Raw genomic sequence first — 17,235 nt, 5'->3', positions numbered from 1 at the left:
CTTCTGGAGCACTGCACAATCCACTTTGGTTTTACCACCCTGAAAAGTTTGGTGTCAGTGGCAAACTTGTCCACCTCACTGTTTACTCCTAAGTCCACATCATTTATGATGAAATTAAAAAACACTGATCCCAGAACAGACCTTGGAGGACCCTGCCTCTTACTTCACTGTAAAAAAAAACACTGTAAAAACTGCCCAATTATTTCTGCTCCCTGTTGCCTGTTTTTTAACCAGTTATCAATCCGTGTCCTCTTATGCCATGACCACTAAATTTAGAACCTTTGGTAAGGCGCTTCATCAAAAAGCTTTCTGAAAGTCCAAGCATACGTTGTCAACTGGATTGTTTCTATCATATGTATGTTGACAATTTCAAAGGATTCAAGAATGTTAGTGAGGCAGGATTCTGCAGAAACCATGCTGATTCTCTTTCAGCAAGCCTCATCCTTGAGGCCTCAAGCCTCTTTCAGCAAGCCTCATGTTTAACTTTTAATTAAGCCTTCTACCAATTTACCCAGAAGAGACACTAAGAGAGCAATCCAAACTGGGTGCTCAGCCGGCGCGACCCTTGCACCAGCCTGGGAGGGTCACAAACTTGTCATAAAGCACGCTTGCACCTCCTTAGGAGTTAGCCAGATCAGCACAAGGATGTGAGCCAGCCTGTGGAGGCTGTATCCACTGCAAGAAAACTCGGTAAGTTCGTGCTGGCTGAGCTTGGCAGGCATGGGGGTCAGAGGGGCTTGGAAGGAATTGTTTTGGAATGGGGGAGGGCTGGTGGCACGCAAGTGGGGGTGGAGCCAGGACCTGACAGTTATGCCAGATCCTGACCCCGTTCCAGGGCAGCATGGAGTGGGTCCAGGCTGTTTGGTTCTGCGCCACCTCTTTAAGTGGCGCAGATTCGATCTATTGGGATTGCAGCAGCTCTCCCTGGGGTAAGAGAAAGCGTTTCTCCTTGCCCCAGGCTGAGTCGCTTGCAGCCCGAAATCAGCAAGTCAGCCTGCCTGTTCCAGTGCAAGTTAGGATTGTGCTGTAAGCTAACTTGCCTTAAATTTCCTTGATCCATTGAAAAATATCAGTGTTACACTGTCTGTCTTCCTGTTCTCTGGTGCAGAGCCTAATTCAAAAGACAAGTTACATATTCTGTTTGAAGACCAACAACTTTGCATTTGAGTTCCTTAAGAACTCTAGTGAATGTCATCTGGACCCAAATACCCTATTTATACCCAGATAAAAATTGATAAATATTTAATTTGTCAATATGCTCTAGAACAGGGGTGTCAAACATAAGGCTTGTGGACTGGATATGGCCTATGGAAGCTCTTTATCTGGCCTGTGTGGTAATTGGGCTCTCCCATATCTTAAAAATATTATCAAGATTGCATATTTTCACTTCTGTCATTTGCACCCAATGAGTTTCTATGTGAGAATAAAGTGCTGATTTCTGGTCAACATCTCCACATCACTTCCCGGTTAATGACATCACTTCTGACCCTCAGCAGCTGCCATGAATGCTATTCAGCCCACCATACGAAATGAGTTTGTAGATCTAATTGTCCAACTGTCTCCCTGGCAGGTTTCCTGCATCTAATGTATTTAAAGAAGTTTTCATCATACCAAATTTGTATTCCTGAGTGTTCCCATTTAGGCACGGCTTCTATTTCCTGAAGGAAGCCTTCTTGCCTTTTATAGCTTCCTTGTCTCCACTTATGAGCCATGCTGACCTCCTCTGGGATTTTTTGGTGACTTTCCTACTTAATGGTATACATTCTAGTTGAGCTTTAGTTTAGTTGAGATCTCTGGAGAGATCACACTCTTGCAACATTCTCTTTCAGCCTTCTTTCTGAGAAGTCCTCTTTTAAAAGGCAAACGTGTTAGCCTTCTTTGGAACTTTCTAATTACATATATGTTCAGCTGAACAGTATTATGGTCACTGTTCCCCACTGGTTAAACACTTAAATCTCACTCTTCATGGGATTAGTATAGGGTCACTTTCCTTCTGGCCAGTTCCAAGAACAACTGTTCTATGACACGATCATTTAGGGTAGTGTTTCTCAAACTGTGGGGTTGGGACCCACTAGGTGGGTCAGGAACCAATTTCATGTGGGTACCCATTCATTTCAATGTTTTATTTTTAATATATTAGACTTGATGCTACCACGGTATGTGACTGCATTTGGGGAAATGTTACAGATCTATACTTTTAACAGGCTACTGTGTATATGCGTTCAACAATGACAGTCAATGGGATTTACTCCTGGGAGTAATCATAAAGCAATCACAGAACAAAATGTCATGTGCATAGGATTGCAGCCTAGGATTGTTAAAAATTCTCCTGCTTGATGATGTCATTTCCTGTCATGATGTCACTTCCAGTGGGTCCTGACAGATTCTCATTCTAAAAAGTGGGTCCTGGTGCTAGAGAACTACTGATTTAGGGTATCTAGAAATGTTCTTTCTCAGGGTAGATTCATGTTCAGTCTGTGACACTCTATATACGGGTAACTGAAGCTATCTCTTACAACACCGCTGTCTCCTTTGGATGCCTCCCTGATTTCTTCCCCAGTATTTTGAATAGAAAGATGATGGCATATCCTTTAGCACTAAATTACTGTTTGAGCCTGGTATGATTCTGAGGAGTCTGGCTGCCCTCAGTGTTCTAGCTTGTTGGATTCTATACCCTTCTTTGACATATCCAGTTACATCATATACACCCCCCCCCCCACACACAATGACACTCCCCACCTTTTCTATAAAGTTTGTATCTTGGAATAACTGTATCCCACTGGTTCTACCAGGATTCTGTGTGCCCACTTATCTGTTTTCTTCTTTGAAATCAAGCACTCCTCTAGCACAGACACTTTACATATAAACACTAATGCACTGTTTTCTATTTCAAACGTTGCAGGTGTATGGCTTTTTCCCCAGTGGTCTTTTACACTTTCCAATCTGTCCTACTGTATTCTCATTTCCAAGTTGTACCCTCTCTCATTCTGGATGAACTGAAACATCTATACCAGTGTTTCTCAAACTGTGGGTCAGGACCCACTAGGTGGGTCGTGAGCCAATTTCAGGTGGGTCCAATTTCATTTCAATATTTTGTTTTTAATACATTAGACTTGATGCTATCATGGGATGCGACTGCATTTGGAGAAATGTTACAGACCTGTACAAGCTACTGTGTATATTCTTTTAACAATGATGGTAAATGGGATTTACTCCTAGGTAAGTGTGGGTAGGTTTGCAGCCTAGCAAAAATTTGCCTGCTTGATGATGTCACTTCCGGTGGGTCCTGATAGATTCTCAGTCTAAAAAGTGGGTCCTGATACTAAATGTGTGAGAACCACTGATCTACACACTTACTTGACCTGAACTGAATGCTGCCCAGCTCCTGTTGGCTATCCCTCCAGGTTTGGTTTAAATGGTGCTGATGTCCAAAGGAGATTATTACTTTAGAGATAAAATAGCTTTCAACTTTCACCAAGAAGGTGGAAATATGCAATATCCCAAGATCCTCTATTACTGGAATCCTAACCATTTCTCCAAACAAGAAACCTAATGCTAATCTAACACCACCACAACAAGGTGTTTCATTGCTACCCTCTACAGTGAAGAACAGCTTCCTGCTGAATGCAGCTCCTTCACACAATCTTTCTTGCCACCATGCTAAGCAGGTGCAGCATAGTGCTCAAGAACAGAAGCTAGAGAAGTCCCTGGCTAAAATGTCTACTCAGCCATTAGATTTCTATGGGTGGTCTTTGACAAACCACTCTCATTGTAAAATAGGGGCTAATGTATGCTTTGGAAATGGGCCAAAGCTCAGTGGGACAGCCAATACTTGGACAGTCAATGTTTGGTATGCAGAATTCCATCCACTCTACCCCCAGCTCAATCTTTGTTAAGGTTAGGAAGGGTCTAACAATCCAGAGAACGGCTACTGGTTTTCCTAGACAAGAACGCAATGGACCAATGGTCTGCCTCAGAATACAGGAGTTTATGACAGGTTGATATTCCTTATCCAGACTGCTTGGAATGGGAAGGCGTCAAGATTTTGGATTTGTCTTGATTTTGGAATCATTGCATCAATATAATGAGAATTGCTTCCTCTGGCTCTTTTCACTCTTATCCATAAGGGTGTCCGCTGGCCTCTTTGATGTTTTTCAACAAGGTCTGTACAGGTAGAGTAGAACTTACAGCCTGTACCTGCACAGCTAAATACACACAGGTAAACAGGCATCTGAGATTAGAAGGAAGGACTGTGCCTGTACCTGCACAGGTAAATGTTGTTGTTCAGTCGTTAAGTCGTGTCCGACTCTTTGTGACCCCATAGACCACAGCACGCCAGACCTCCCTGTCTAACCATCTATCTAACCATTGCATCCTCTGCCGTCCCATTCTCCTTTGGCCTTCAATTTTTCCCAGCATCAGGGCCATTTCTAAAGAGTACTCCCTTCTCATGGGATGACCAAAGTACTTAAGCTTCAGCTTATGTCCTTCCAATGAACAGTCAGGGTTGATTTCCTATAGGATTGACTAATTTGATCTCCTTGTAGTCCAGGGGACTCTCAGAAGTCCCCACACCACAGCACAGCTCAAAAGTCCAACACCACAGCACAGGTAAATACACAGGGGCAAACATGCATCTGAGATTAGGAGGAAGGACTACCATGGCACAATGACTGACTTCCATCCTGAGCATCAGTACCTCTCCCTTTGGGGACCAAGCGCTGCTGTCAATCCTCCCATCCCTGTTACAACCTCAAGAATGGCCAAGGCTCCTTCTGGACCAAGAGCCTGTCTTCATCTGACAGTGGCTACTCAGACCCTCCAAGCAAGCCTATGAGCATAGCATAAAAGCAGCATCCCTCCCAACCCATTTCAGGGGTAACATGCTCCTGCCCATGGAGGTTCTACTTAACTATACCAACCCCCACTGATCCTGGCTTGAGCTTGAAGCCAGTTTCTCATTCATGAACCCCTGGGGAGAAGTGGGCCAGTGTCAGTGCCCACCCCAGCCCAGCGCCTTCTGGACACCTCTTCCCTACAGCAAGGGCACTCCTTCCTCGCTTCCCTCCCCCTCAGGGTGCAGGCTCTGCCCCCTGTCCAGCCCCCCTCAGGGTGCACGCTCCACCCCCTGCCAGCCCCCAACAGTACCCCCCCTCAGGGTGTAGGTTCCGCCCGCTGCCCAGTCCCCCCTCAGGGTGCAGACTCTGCCCTCCTGTCCAGCCCCCCAAGCAGCCCCCCTCAGGGGGCATGCTCCATCCCTGTCCAGCCCCCAGGAGCCCCTCCCCCTCAGGGTGCAGGCTCCGCCCCCTGCCTAGCCCTCCTCAGGGTACAGGCTCCGCTCTCCTGTCCAGCCCAAGCAGCCCCCCACAGGGTGCAGGCTCCGTCTCCGTCCAGCCCCAAGCAGCCCCTCCCCCTCAGGGTGCAGGCTCCGCCCCCTGCCCAGTCCCCCCCCCCTTAGCAGGGAGCACAACCTCACTCCAGACGGGCGCGCAGGGCTGGGGGGGAGTCCTACCTGCGCGTCCCCGCGTCCTCGTCCTCGTCGCTCAGCATCCCCGACGCCTCCGGGTGCGGGGCCGACACAGCCGCGGCCGGCGCCATAATCACGTCGCACTCGCCGCCCGCCGCCGCCATCTTCCTTTTCCTTCCTGCCGCGAGCAACGGCCGCCGAGCCGGGACGAGAACGAGCGAGACAGCGAGAGAGAGAAGGGAGCGGAAGTTCGCTCATCCACATCCGGAGAGCGAGGAGAAGGGCCGAGACTGCTAGAAAGGCCACTTCCGATCGGGACGCAGTCCTCCAAGAGGCGTCTGCTGGGTCCTAGCGCCAGGAGGGGGCAGCCTGGAGAGCCTAAGCAGAGCTCGAGGCAGCGCTGGGCGCTGAGGCGGGGGTTTTGTCCGCCACAAGGAGGCGCCTGAAAGCCCTGCGCAGAGATGGGGCTGTGTGATGCTTCCCCCCAATAGGCCTGCTGGGCATGCAGAGGGTCCTGCGTTCAAGTCCTGACACTGCCTGTGGGGCAGGGAAAGCAGTGCCAGCCTGAGGAGAGGACCGGTGGGAGGCCTAGCACAGCAGCATGTCATGTGACAGGGAGGTGCGGTGGGTGGGGAGGCAGGGGAGGCAGAGCCTCCCCACCGGAGTCCTTCGAAAAGCACCATCGCCGTGGGAGGCACCCAAGCGTTGAGCGTGGGTTGTGGGTGCCTCCCACGGCGGCGGTGCTTTTCGAAGGACTCCAGTGGGGAGGCTCTGCCTCCCCTGCCTCCCCACCCACCGTACCTTCCTGTCACATCATAACACTGACTTATGGCAGCAGGGCCAGCCTGTCCCCACAGAATCCTTCCTCACTTGGCTCCCTTCATTTTGTCTCTTGGGTTAGGCCCGTGCCTGTCGGAGGACACACCTGGCCAGGCAGACACCTGAATCCCCAGTCCACAGAAAACCACACACTGCCTGAGCTGCCCTGCAATAAAGACATAGACCTGCATTTGTGTGCCCTGCTTGGGCCTTAACCCACTTCTGCCCAGCCCCAAGGTGTGCACACGTTTGATCCCTGTGGCGCATATGCAACGTTGGGCAGAAATGGCTCCATGATAGTAGTCATAATCGGTGCTTGCCACACCTTTGAACACCGAGCTTCAGTTGATGTGAGAATTTGTGCACCAGCGTTCTTGAGATTTGCTTTTGAATAAATACACAGATTTCCCACTGTGTTTTATATGGGACAAATATACCTGATTTATTCAGTTGGTATGTATTATATATCAAAGGCTTGTATTCACTACTGTTGTTCTCTTTGTTGTGTTGTTGCATTTGTGTTTGTTTTGTATGCCAATAAAGGTCCTCTATCTATCTATCTATCTATCTATCTATCTATCTATCTATCTATCTATCTATCTATCTATCTATCTATCTATCACAGATTTCAGGGAGAAAAATGGGACCCCCTAGAACCATCATTTTGGAATTGAGAGAGAGAGAGAGAGAGAGAGAGAGAGAGGTGATAGTGGTAGTTTTTCCAGGATTTGCACCAAAATTCACAGCCCCTTGGTGGATGTATTCAACTTCAGTGAACTTGTTTGGAAAACAATATTGGATCTTCCAAAATTTGGGTGTGCCTTTTACTCCCAAACTCCCAAGCAATTTTTTTAAAAGCAACTCTTCATCCTCAAGAAGAGAAATAAGATTAACCAGATCATGTGTAACTGTATAAGAAGAGCTCTGCTGAACCGGATGAGGTCCATTGAGTTTCAACAGACATGTACCAAATACCTTAAACAAGTTCACACACTGGAGATTCCTCCCAGCCCTTTGAGAAATACATACATTCTATTAGTTATTATGTACTATAGCTGTGAATAGCTATAATAATCTAATCCATTAATCTAATCCTTTCATAAAGCCTTCTGAGCCAATGGCCATCCACATCTTGTGGCTGTGAATTCCATAAGTTAATTATGTGGTGTGAGAAGAAGATGTATAATCACTGTCTCCAGAGTCATATGTTTATCTTCCACACAACACCTATGCTTGGTGCAGCTCCTCTGCATGATGCAGTCTTTTCAAAAGTGCTCTCTGCCTTATGGAAAGCTTGCAGTAAAGCACCATTGTGGATGAAACCCTAGATGGAGCTATAGGCTGTATCCTCCTCTCTGCTCTTCTTCTCTCAGCACTGCTGCCTTGTTGACTCTCAGTTCCTCTCCTGAGCAAGACTGTAAGCAGGAGGGTAGCCTGAAAGCAAAGACAGGCGTGCCTTGTGAAGGTAAGTTTGCATTACTCTTGCAGCTATGCAAGAACAACCGGGATTGGCAGGGCTTTCTTGGATCAATCTGCCAGCAGGATGCACAATTTCAGAAAAGTAACAGCATTAATGACCCAAAGTGACAGGTTGTGTGATGGGTTTGTCACTGAGTGAACACTCATCACAGAGTAGCAGTCAATACTGGCTATCTGGTGAATAGAATTATACAATCCAGTACACAGCAAAGTGGTGGTGCTCTAAAGACTGACACACTGATTGTGCTTTATGCTGTTGTGGACTAGAGCACGACATGCTGCACAAGAGCAGATGCAATGTAGAGGATGAGAGCCTGAGCTGCTAATCAGGACCTATCTTGTGTGAATCTCACCTCTGCCACCAAATTTGGTGGCCTTAGCCAAGCCACTCCCTCTCAGTCTCCCCTCCCCAGATGCAATACCTACCTTACAGAGTTGTTGGAAGTATAACAACAGGGTAATAAATGTGTAATGTTTTGAGTGCTCTAAAGTGCCATACAAGTATTTATTTTTTAGTGTTATTCGCAGCAGGCGCACACAGAGTGGTGCAAAACAACAGCAAAGTAAATATTGAGACAAAAGGCAAGAATACAAAATATAAGAAGCTGTAGTAGGTCTCTGACACTTCTATGCAGCTCCTAAATACGTACGAGATGAAAACTGTGACCTGTTCACAACAGTAGTAACTAGTACTATCTTGTAGCTAACAATGCTTCTATGGGGCAAGAAACTCATTGACCCTGTTACATTTTAATAAAAGAGAATTGGATTTGTTGGTCAGTTCCAGAATTAGGATTGGGCCCTTATTCCCTCACATATACTATCTAATCTTTTGAGTGATGTGCTTGCATAGAAGTAATATGCCACCCCAAAGCAGCTTCCCCACGCCTACATACTGGAGAATCACATTGGCAACAGTGTACAAAATCAATTCAGGACAAAACTGGGACAGGCAATTGTACAAGGCAGTTGTGCTCCCCACAACTGCTTATTGAACCACTGCACCAGCTCTTAAATGAGGTCAGAAGTTTGCCACCTGTTAAGGTCTCTGGTGATACTTACAGGACAAAAAAGACATGGAAGAAAATGGAAACCCCAGCCACAAGCCACAGCCAACAGTGTCACTGGCTGAATCCCTTGTAAGGAGATAAAAACCCTATACAGTAGTCTTATTAGCAAGCTGGAGGGCGCAATCCTAACTGGCAGTTATGCCGGTATAGGTGGCCCTGGAGGGTCGTGAACGTGCCGTAAAGCACATTTGCACCTCCTTAGGCGGGAGCTGCGTTGGCACATTCAGATGTGCCGACGTGCGGATGGAGGCAGAAGCCTCCACCGTGGCTCCTGCGCCGCCACTTGTGTCGGCAAGCGTGCTGACATAAGTGGCAAAGGTAGGGGTGGGGGGCGTGGGGAGGGGGCGTTACTGGACGGGGGGAGGGCGGGCCTGGGGGCAGGCACGCGGGGAGCCGGCGGTTATGCCGGATCCCAACCCCTGTCCCCGGGGCAAGCGGAGTGGCTTCAAGCTGCTCCGCTCTCCTCGGACTTGTACCACCTCCGGAGGTGGTGCAGGTCCGAGGAGACCCATAGGGGCACGCAGCTCTTACCCACGGGTAAGGGGAATAGCTTCCCCTTGCCCATGGCTGAGCTGCTGCTTGCTGCAATCCTGCGTTGGATGCAGTGCAAGCCTCCTGGCTTGCCTGCTCCAGCACGGGTTAGGATTGTGCCCGGAGTCAGATTATATATGCAAATCCCAGGCAGTTTGCTGGACCTTGCAATGCCTCTGGGCCCAATCCTAAACTTTGTGTGCTGGCTCACTGCCATAAGGCATGTTTGTGGGCCCTAGCGCTGGTGCTAGGACCGCTGAGCAGCAGAGAGGTAGGTAGAGACGGGGAGGAGGCATTCCGGGGGGAGGGAGCAGATCCAGAACCTCCATGCTGGTTGCCCAACATGCTGGTTGCCCAACCGATCTTTGGGTCGCCATAGAATCAAGCAGCCCCATTGTGGGGCTACTTGCTTTACCCAGGGGAAGGGGACAAAAGTTCTCCTGAGGAACTGCAGCTGCCTGGAGCGTGCAGGATGCTGCAGCCTCAGGCGCTTGGCAGCTCAGAATTGGGTTGTCTGTCCCTTGGGCCCATCCAATCCTGCCCTTTGATCCATCTTACCAGTATACATCTCGGTATCAGGCAGCCTGATGAGAGCCTCCTGAAAGATCCTCCCTGACGTGCAAGTGTGTGAGCATGTTTGTGCCTCTGCAATATATATTTTCACTCTATCTTCATAGCTTCCTGAATTCTCCTTCGCCCTCCTGCCCACCAACCAAAGATGGGAAAGAGTTGCAAAGTGGTCGTGTGTGGGCAAGCAGCTGTTGGGAAGACCTCCATCCTGGAACAGCTTCTCTATGGGAACCACGTGGTTGGTGAGCGTTGGCTTTTGCTGTGTGAAGCTCACATCCTTTTTCAACAGTGAAACATGAGGTTCAGCCTTGAGACATACTCTCCTCGGCTAATTTACCTGATGAAGCTGTTGTGAGGATAAAAGCAGTCTAGTTGTCTACCTGTAGACCCTTCTCACCTCAGCTGGTGGCTGAGTTGCTATCGTTCTTATTGACCAGAGAGAAACTATCACTGGTAGAATTTAATACATAGTGTGGCTTTTGGTTGGTGGGTGAAAGGTTGGTTTGGTTGGGTTTTGGGATAATGGGTGGGTGATGATTGAATCCCATTTACTTCCTTATTTTTCTCCATGTTTTCCTTAAGGAAAGCTGTGGCATAAGGTTCAATAGGAAAGAGGCTTCCTGTGAAACTTTGAAATCCTTACTATTGTGGAAAGACCACACAGCTAAGCAGTTTTGTGGATTCCTTGTTTTCTTTGTCTTCTCTGCCCCAGTCCAATGGGTCCTACCCAGCCTACCTGCTGGGGCTGACTTGCACTACCTGGCTAAAGGTAGTTGATGCAATTTCATATACAGGTAGTCCTTGACTATATCTGGGCTACGTCAGAATGCCAGATGCAAGGGAGGGCATCAGTATGCAGGTCTCTTGTTGTCTTGTGTGCTCCCTGAGGCTTTTGGTGGGTCACTGTGAGATACAGGAAGCTGGACTAGATGGGCCTATGCGTGATCCAGTGGGGCTGTTCTTATGTTCTTATGTTGACTTAAACATGTCCCATCTTATGGATAGCCATGTTGGTGCTTTTGTGCAGGTGTAGTCTCTCTGGCCTTGTGTTTTCACGCAGGTGGGATAGCACTGTTCTGACATATTGATTTGGGCTTCTGGACAGGGTTCCAGAACAGAACCAGGATGTAAGTTAGGGACTACCTGTATATACTCAGTTCACAGGCTAGTGTTCCGCTTCACACACAGAGCAGAAAAAAGTTTGGAAAAACAGATTTGGTATCAGCAGACTGCTGTCCAGAATAAGTGAATGCTGGAAATAGCTTCAGTAGCTGTGAGAACTAGATAATACTGAAGGAGAGATGTCAGCCTGTAACTGCCAAGGACTTTTGCCTTTGGAGGGACTAGGTAGCAGGACATAATTTGGAGACTTCACATATTAAGATAAAAATCTTTCTTGCAAAGAATTTTTTCTGTGCTTATGGAAATCATACCATCTGCTTGGTTGCCTCCCTGCAGGTTCAGAGATGATCGAAACCCAGGAGGACATCTACGTGGGCTCCATTGAGACTGACCGAGGGGTACGGGAGCAGGTGCGTTTCTATGACACTCGAGGCTTGCGAGATAATCTGGAGCTGCCCAAGCACTGCTTCTCCTGCACGGATGGCTATGTGCTGGTTTACAGCATTGACAGCAAGGAATCTTTCAAGAGGGCTGAAATGCTCAAGAAGGAGATAGACAAATGCAAGGATAAGAAGGAGGTAGGTGAACCACACCCAATGGCGTAAGAGTCTCTGGGCCCAATCTTAACCAACTAGGATTTGCCAGCGGAATCACATTCCACCAGTGGAAGTACCACTACCATGGTATGCATGTCAAGGTGTGCATGGCTGGTGGCTGCATGCATACCAGCAGAGAAGCCACCCATTGCCAGCACTGGTAAGTTGGCAGCAAGGGCAAATGATGGGAGGAATGAGGCACAATGGGGGAGTGTCTGGGTGGGGAGGAGGCATCTGGGAGGGGGCTTGGGAAAGGGGGAACCTGATAGCACCAGCTGTGTGCCAGGATCCTATCCCCATTCCTTCCCTTGTTCCCGTTCCCTCGTTCTCCTTAGTTTTGCACTAGGAAAATGACTGGCGCAGATTCAATGAGATCAACTGGGGAAAGGGAAGCCTTCCCTGAGGTAGGGGAGCAAATGTTCCTTTATCTTGAGAAGGCCTATAGGGTTGCCCATACCCTGCAAGATACAGCATGCACTCCACTAACGTGGTTGCATCAGTGGGAGGGGTGATAGTGGGTTCAGTTAAGATTGAGCTACTGCAAGAGTTGGTGGAGTGTCCTGGATAAGAGACTGAGCAACAAATTCATTTCATATCCCTTGTTTGTATTATTACTTTTGTTATGAACTTACAGCGCAATCCCAACTTGTGCTAAAACAGGCAGGCCAACAGGCCTGCGCTGTATCCAGTGCATGTTTGGGATTGGCTGAGGCTCAGCTCAGGGCAAGAGGAAAATATTCCCCTTACCCCGGGGAGAGCTGCAGCGGCCCCAATGGGTCTACTCAGATCTGCACCACCTGAGGAGATGGTGCAGATCTGAGCAGAACAGAGCAGCCTTGAGCTGCTGCCTGGGAACGGGGCTAGGATCCAGCTTAACTGTCAGATCCCGGCCCCACCTCCTGCTCCCCACCTGCCCGCCTGCCTGCCCACCAACCACCCTCCTCCACCCCAAAATGCCTCCTCCCTCCCTTCCAACACGCCCAGACCCCCAAGGTGGCCAAACTCAGCCAGCCCAGATGCACCTGCTGCCGCTGCAGTACTTAGATCTGGCCTGCGTGGGCCGGCACACCTCCATGCGCTGGCGTGGCTAACTCCAAGGGAGGTGCAAATCAGCTTTATGACATGTTTGCAACCCTCCTGGGCTGGCTCTGGCTCCTGGGGCAGTGACATCACAATGTCACATTGTGATGTAACTTTGGCTCTCTCTGGAGGAGGTGCTGGCGGCTTTGCACTCCCCAGAAGGGGAGCTCCCACAGGAGAAGGGGCATGAAACTGTCAGTACCTTCTCGGCAAACCTGGAAGTGCCTGCCTTTCATGTTGCACCTAGTGTAGTGCCTAAAGCAGGTGCCCCTCAGGCTCCACCCTAGTTACATCTCTTCATGGTATGTTGGCTTTCAAAAAATGTCTATTGCATTGTGCAGCCCCCATCGCCATTTTAAGTTAGAATCATAGGAGGGCAGGGAGCTTCAGCTCTAACCCCTTCTGAGGTCTTGATCTGGATCAGGCACCACACTCTGTCAGGAAAAACTGCTTCCATTGGCTCCAATGTGAGGTATTTTTTTCCTACAGAGCAAACACCACATGTGGGAGGCTCCAATTCAGATTGGAATTGCAGCAGGGGGAAAGGATGAAAGTTGCTTACCTTGTCACCATTTTGATCAGGGCCCCCTGCACATTTTTACAAGGAAAAAGCAAGCATATCATAACCAAACTTGTGAGTAAAGGCATGTTTAGTTTGGCTCTGTACAACAATTCCTGTCCCTCTCCCTTTGGCTCAGGGGCTGATGGCATGGAATAAAATAAAATAGGGAATATGGGTGATAGCTTGCTCCTGACAGAGACTCTCAGGAAGCCCGTTTGCTTTACCTGCAATAACAGCCTCATTTTAAAAACTGTGGCAGGATCCTTACTGGAGACCTAAAACTGTGCCAGCTATTCCTCCATCTCTTGAGAAGTTGCATCCTCTGGGCATTCAGACTTGGGCTAGATTCATCAACATGGGCAATATCTTTTCAACAAAACTGTGGACTCTGCTCTGCACCCTTCATTCAGCACCCAAAGCAGGATCAGTGTCACTGGGAGGCTAGCCTTGGTCCTCCCACTTTGAGCAATCTGTGCTTTTATTGTCTCAACTAACTTATCTTTTTTCTAACTCATGATAGGTCACCATTGTGGTCTTAGGCAACAAGTGTGACTTGCAAGAGCAGCGACGCGTGGACCACGATATCGTGCAGCACTGGGCCAAGGCAGAGAAAGTGAAGCTGTGGGAGGTCTCAGTGGCTGACCGCCGGACCCTTATTGAACCCTTTGTCTACCTGGCCAGCAAGATGACGCAGCCGCAGAGCAAGTCTGCCTTTCCACTCAGCCGCAAGAACAAAAGCAGTGGTTCTGTAGATGGGTGAAACAGGGGGCGATGCCCCTTTTATCTCTTGTAAAAATGCATGCATGCAAGGGACTGACTTTACTACGAATCAATGCAAGGCAGAAGCTACCAGCAGCAGATCCCAGAGGAAGTACCATTTTCTCCTTCCTCCGCTCTCCATCTTTCTGTTTAGTTTTTTTCCTTTTGTTCAAGCTCAGTGTGCTCCAAGTGGAAATTCCTTTAACTTGTCACATGAAATGAAACATGTTTAAAGCCGGCAAGTTCAAGTGGAAGTTTAGTGGCCAGCAGGTGTCAAAATGTATTTTGTGATAAACATGCTGGCTGGATGACATGGGTGGTTGAAATTTTAACCTTTTTTGTTTGCCTGCTTGGGTTGTGTTTGTGTGTCACTCTTTTGTTTTTCTAGCTGTCTGCATTTTAGAAACCTGTGTTAGATGTATCAGGGTTTCTGCTCTCGACTGGGGTCCTGAAGACCATCACGGAGAGAGGAGAGCCTACTCTCAGTGTGATCTCATTCGAGCAGTCTTGCTTTGTTTGCTCCACATACTATGGGAAAGGGAGGGGATGCTATTGGGTGGAGCAGCTGCAACAATGATAAAATGAGACAGTGGAATTTCCTCCCTACATGTGAGCACCTCCTTCCCTATAGATTGCACACCTGGCCAAGCTAAGCTATATGCAGAGTTTGAGCTAATGGGAGCCATTTACAGAAAAAGGTTTTAGCAGTTCATTGTTTACCTCCTAAGAAACAGTGAACTGCTTTCCCATCCACAACTTCTAACAGTTATAGAAAGAAGGAAGGAAAAGAAGTATGGGTGAGGAATACTGCTTTTTCTTTATTATTAAAAGCAGGGTACAAATGGTTGAAAGAAAAGTGTTATCACAATAATGCAGTTGCAGTCAATTTAAGTTACATTTTCATATATTTAAAAGTGCCCCAGTGTGTAGGATGGGCTTGATTTAACTTGCCCCATGAATGACTTTTGCAAACATTGTTTCTTTGATTATGGATAATCTACATTAACCAACTGTCTTAAGAAACTTGTGGGTCAATTGGACTTAATAGTGGACTCTCATCTTCTTTTGTTAATATGAATCATTTAAATGCTGATTAAAATTGGATTCGGCACTGTTTATAGAGTATGGAAGGTGATTTGTGTTTAAGAGAAACTGAAGTAAAAATGTCTTACATAAATAAAATATGTCTTGAGTATAAGATAGAACAGGGAAGGAATATTGTCCCAGTCACAAGCTGGGACTTTGGTCTTTCTAAAAAATTATTTATGGATTCTTTTTATGAATTATTAGTTGCTTTGGTTCTTGAGTGAAATGCTATTAAAATAAATGTAGAAACTTTAAAAAGAAATAACCATTTTAGGCTACAATCCTATACATACTTTCCTGGGAGTAGGCTTCATTGAACTCAGCGAGACTTGCTTCTGAGTAGACATGCCTAGGATTGCACTGTGAATTTCCTTAACAGCAATGTGGAAATAATTATTCTCTTTGGGGATTTTTCCTTTTTTCAACATTTATTTATTTATTTATTATCATGCCTTTTAGTGCCACTCCTCCATGGAGCCTTTTAAGCAGCAAATTTAGCGTTAGTAACAGAAGTAAACTGAAAGGAGAAAAGGTCAAGGCATTGGCAATGAAAGCTTGCCAATGTCGGACCACCCAACTGACAGCAGGAAAATGGTGCGATTTCTAGTTGTGACCATAAGGGGGTGCTAAACCTTCATTTTTTTTAGTAGAAACCCAAGCATTGCTTTGAGTTGTTCCCCAATCTTTTATTTCTGCCCTCCTCTTAGTATGGTACATTCCTTCTGTCATAAGTGTAGCACTGCTTTCCTATGTGGGAGGTACCTGAACATGCCCCAGTAAGCTGGTATGGACATGTGTTATGCCAATACAACAAATTCTCAAGAGCACTTGAAATTGGAGCAACAGAGTGGCCAGGTAAGTAGGACACGGCTTCCACACAGACTTGGGTCCTGTCTGTGCTCATTTCAGGAATTAATTTTTGCCAGAGTTTAGGGCAGGCTTCAGTTGCAGTTAATATCAGTTATGGCCCAATTCTATTGTCGGCCAAGCTACAGGACACAGTGGCACATAGCCTCTTATTGCATCCTGTGAGCCAGATGGAGACCATGGTACGACAGAGAGGTAAGTAAACAAAATTCTTACCTACTCTGCCACACCATGGTCCCCAATGGGTCTACTTGGATCTGTGCCAGCTCTTTAGCTGGCGCAAGTCCAGGTGGACTCAAGGGGTTGTGTCATAGTCGGGCAGGGGGCATACAATATCAGCTGTGCCATTGCTGCTGATATCCACCTCCTCTCCTAACATGCCTCCCAGTGGCCCTGATCCCCCTCTCTGCCATGATCCCTTCTCTTTGCCCAGAGCCCACTCCCTGCACCAGCTCACCTCCTCTGGCACTGAGTGGGGTGTTCTGGTGGTACACTGGCAGTTCAGCCGCATGCACTGTCACTGCAGCTACAGCACCAACAAAGTGGTCCTTCCATTGACAGAGCATTTGATCCATCAGTGGAAAGCAACCAGGGGACTGGGCTGTCAGTCTCCTTAAAGTGTTGGTGCACCCTAGACACACATCATGATGGCCAGCTTCAGGACCTAAAGGCCAATCTTTGCATATAGTGACATTATTGTGGTGCAGCCCTCCTAAACTGTACCCAACGGCATTCAAAATCCACCTCCCAAGGCAGTCCCTCTACCGACACTTTAGCAGACTGGATTTAGGCAGCAGAATAGCACATGAGGTGGGAAAACGGTTCATGAACTATACTGTTCTTCAAGACAACGCGTAATCATAAAGGCATCTTTAACAAATGGGCTTAAGGCAGGAAGTGATTTTTCAAGTCTCTAGCCATGGGAAGAAGGAGAGTTCAGCGCATAGGGGAAGTTAGCATTCCCCCCTTGCTGTCTTTTAAGTTTTCACTAAGAACAACCTCTTTGAAACAGCTGTTTGTCCCCAAAGCACTGAAATTGCTGCTTTGGGGCAAAGATTTAGACACAAAATAGTGAAGGGAAAAAATCCCCTAGTCATGTGTTGGGCCCCAGTTTTAAAATGGGGGCTTAAAAGGACAAATTCCTGCTTTAAGCCTGCTTGTCAAAGATGGGTAACATGTCATTTGACCCTCAGCTTAAGGAACTCATTCTGGTGATGGTAGGTGTCA

The 17,235-nt window shown here is 47.6% G+C and overlaps 2 protein-coding genes across 2 annotated transcripts in view; one reads left to right on the top strand and one right to left on the bottom strand.

Moving 5' to 3' along the window:
* The window catches only part of DNAJC7 (DnaJ heat shock protein family (Hsp40) member C7), a 35,698-nt gene extending 29,977 nt beyond the window's left edge, over positions 1-5,721 (bottom strand). The window contains exon 1 of the mRNA XM_066627187.1: positions 5,513-5,721. Coding sequence (XP_066483284.1) covers positions 5,513-5,631 — 119 coding nt within the window. The 5' untranslated portion in view covers positions 5,632-5,721. The remainder of the gene's footprint in view (positions 1-5,512) is intronic.
* Positions 5,722-7,687: 1,966 nt separating this feature from the next.
* On the top strand, positions 7,688-15,169 carry NKIRAS2 (NFKB inhibitor interacting Ras like 2). Its single transcript, XM_066628627.1, has 4 exons — positions 7,688-7,751; positions 10,044-10,178; positions 11,395-11,636; positions 13,817-15,169. Exons 2-4 carry the CDS (start codon positions 10,085-10,087, stop codon positions 14,054-14,056), a joined length of 576 nt encoding a protein of 191 aa, XP_066484724.1. The 5' UTR covers positions 7,688-7,751; positions 10,044-10,084; the 3' UTR covers positions 14,057-15,169.
* The last annotated feature ends 2,066 nt before the right edge of the window (positions 15,170-17,235 follow it).

The sequence above is a fragment of the Tiliqua scincoides genome, chromosome 5, assembly GCF_035046505.1.
Source record: "Tiliqua scincoides isolate rTilSci1 chromosome 5, rTilSci1.hap2, whole genome shotgun sequence".
Taxonomy (NCBI): Eukaryota; Metazoa; Chordata; class Lepidosauria; order Squamata; family Scincidae; genus Tiliqua; species Tiliqua scincoides.
Note: the sequence above shows the minus strand (reverse complement) of the source record. Positions and strands in the feature narration are given on the sequence as shown.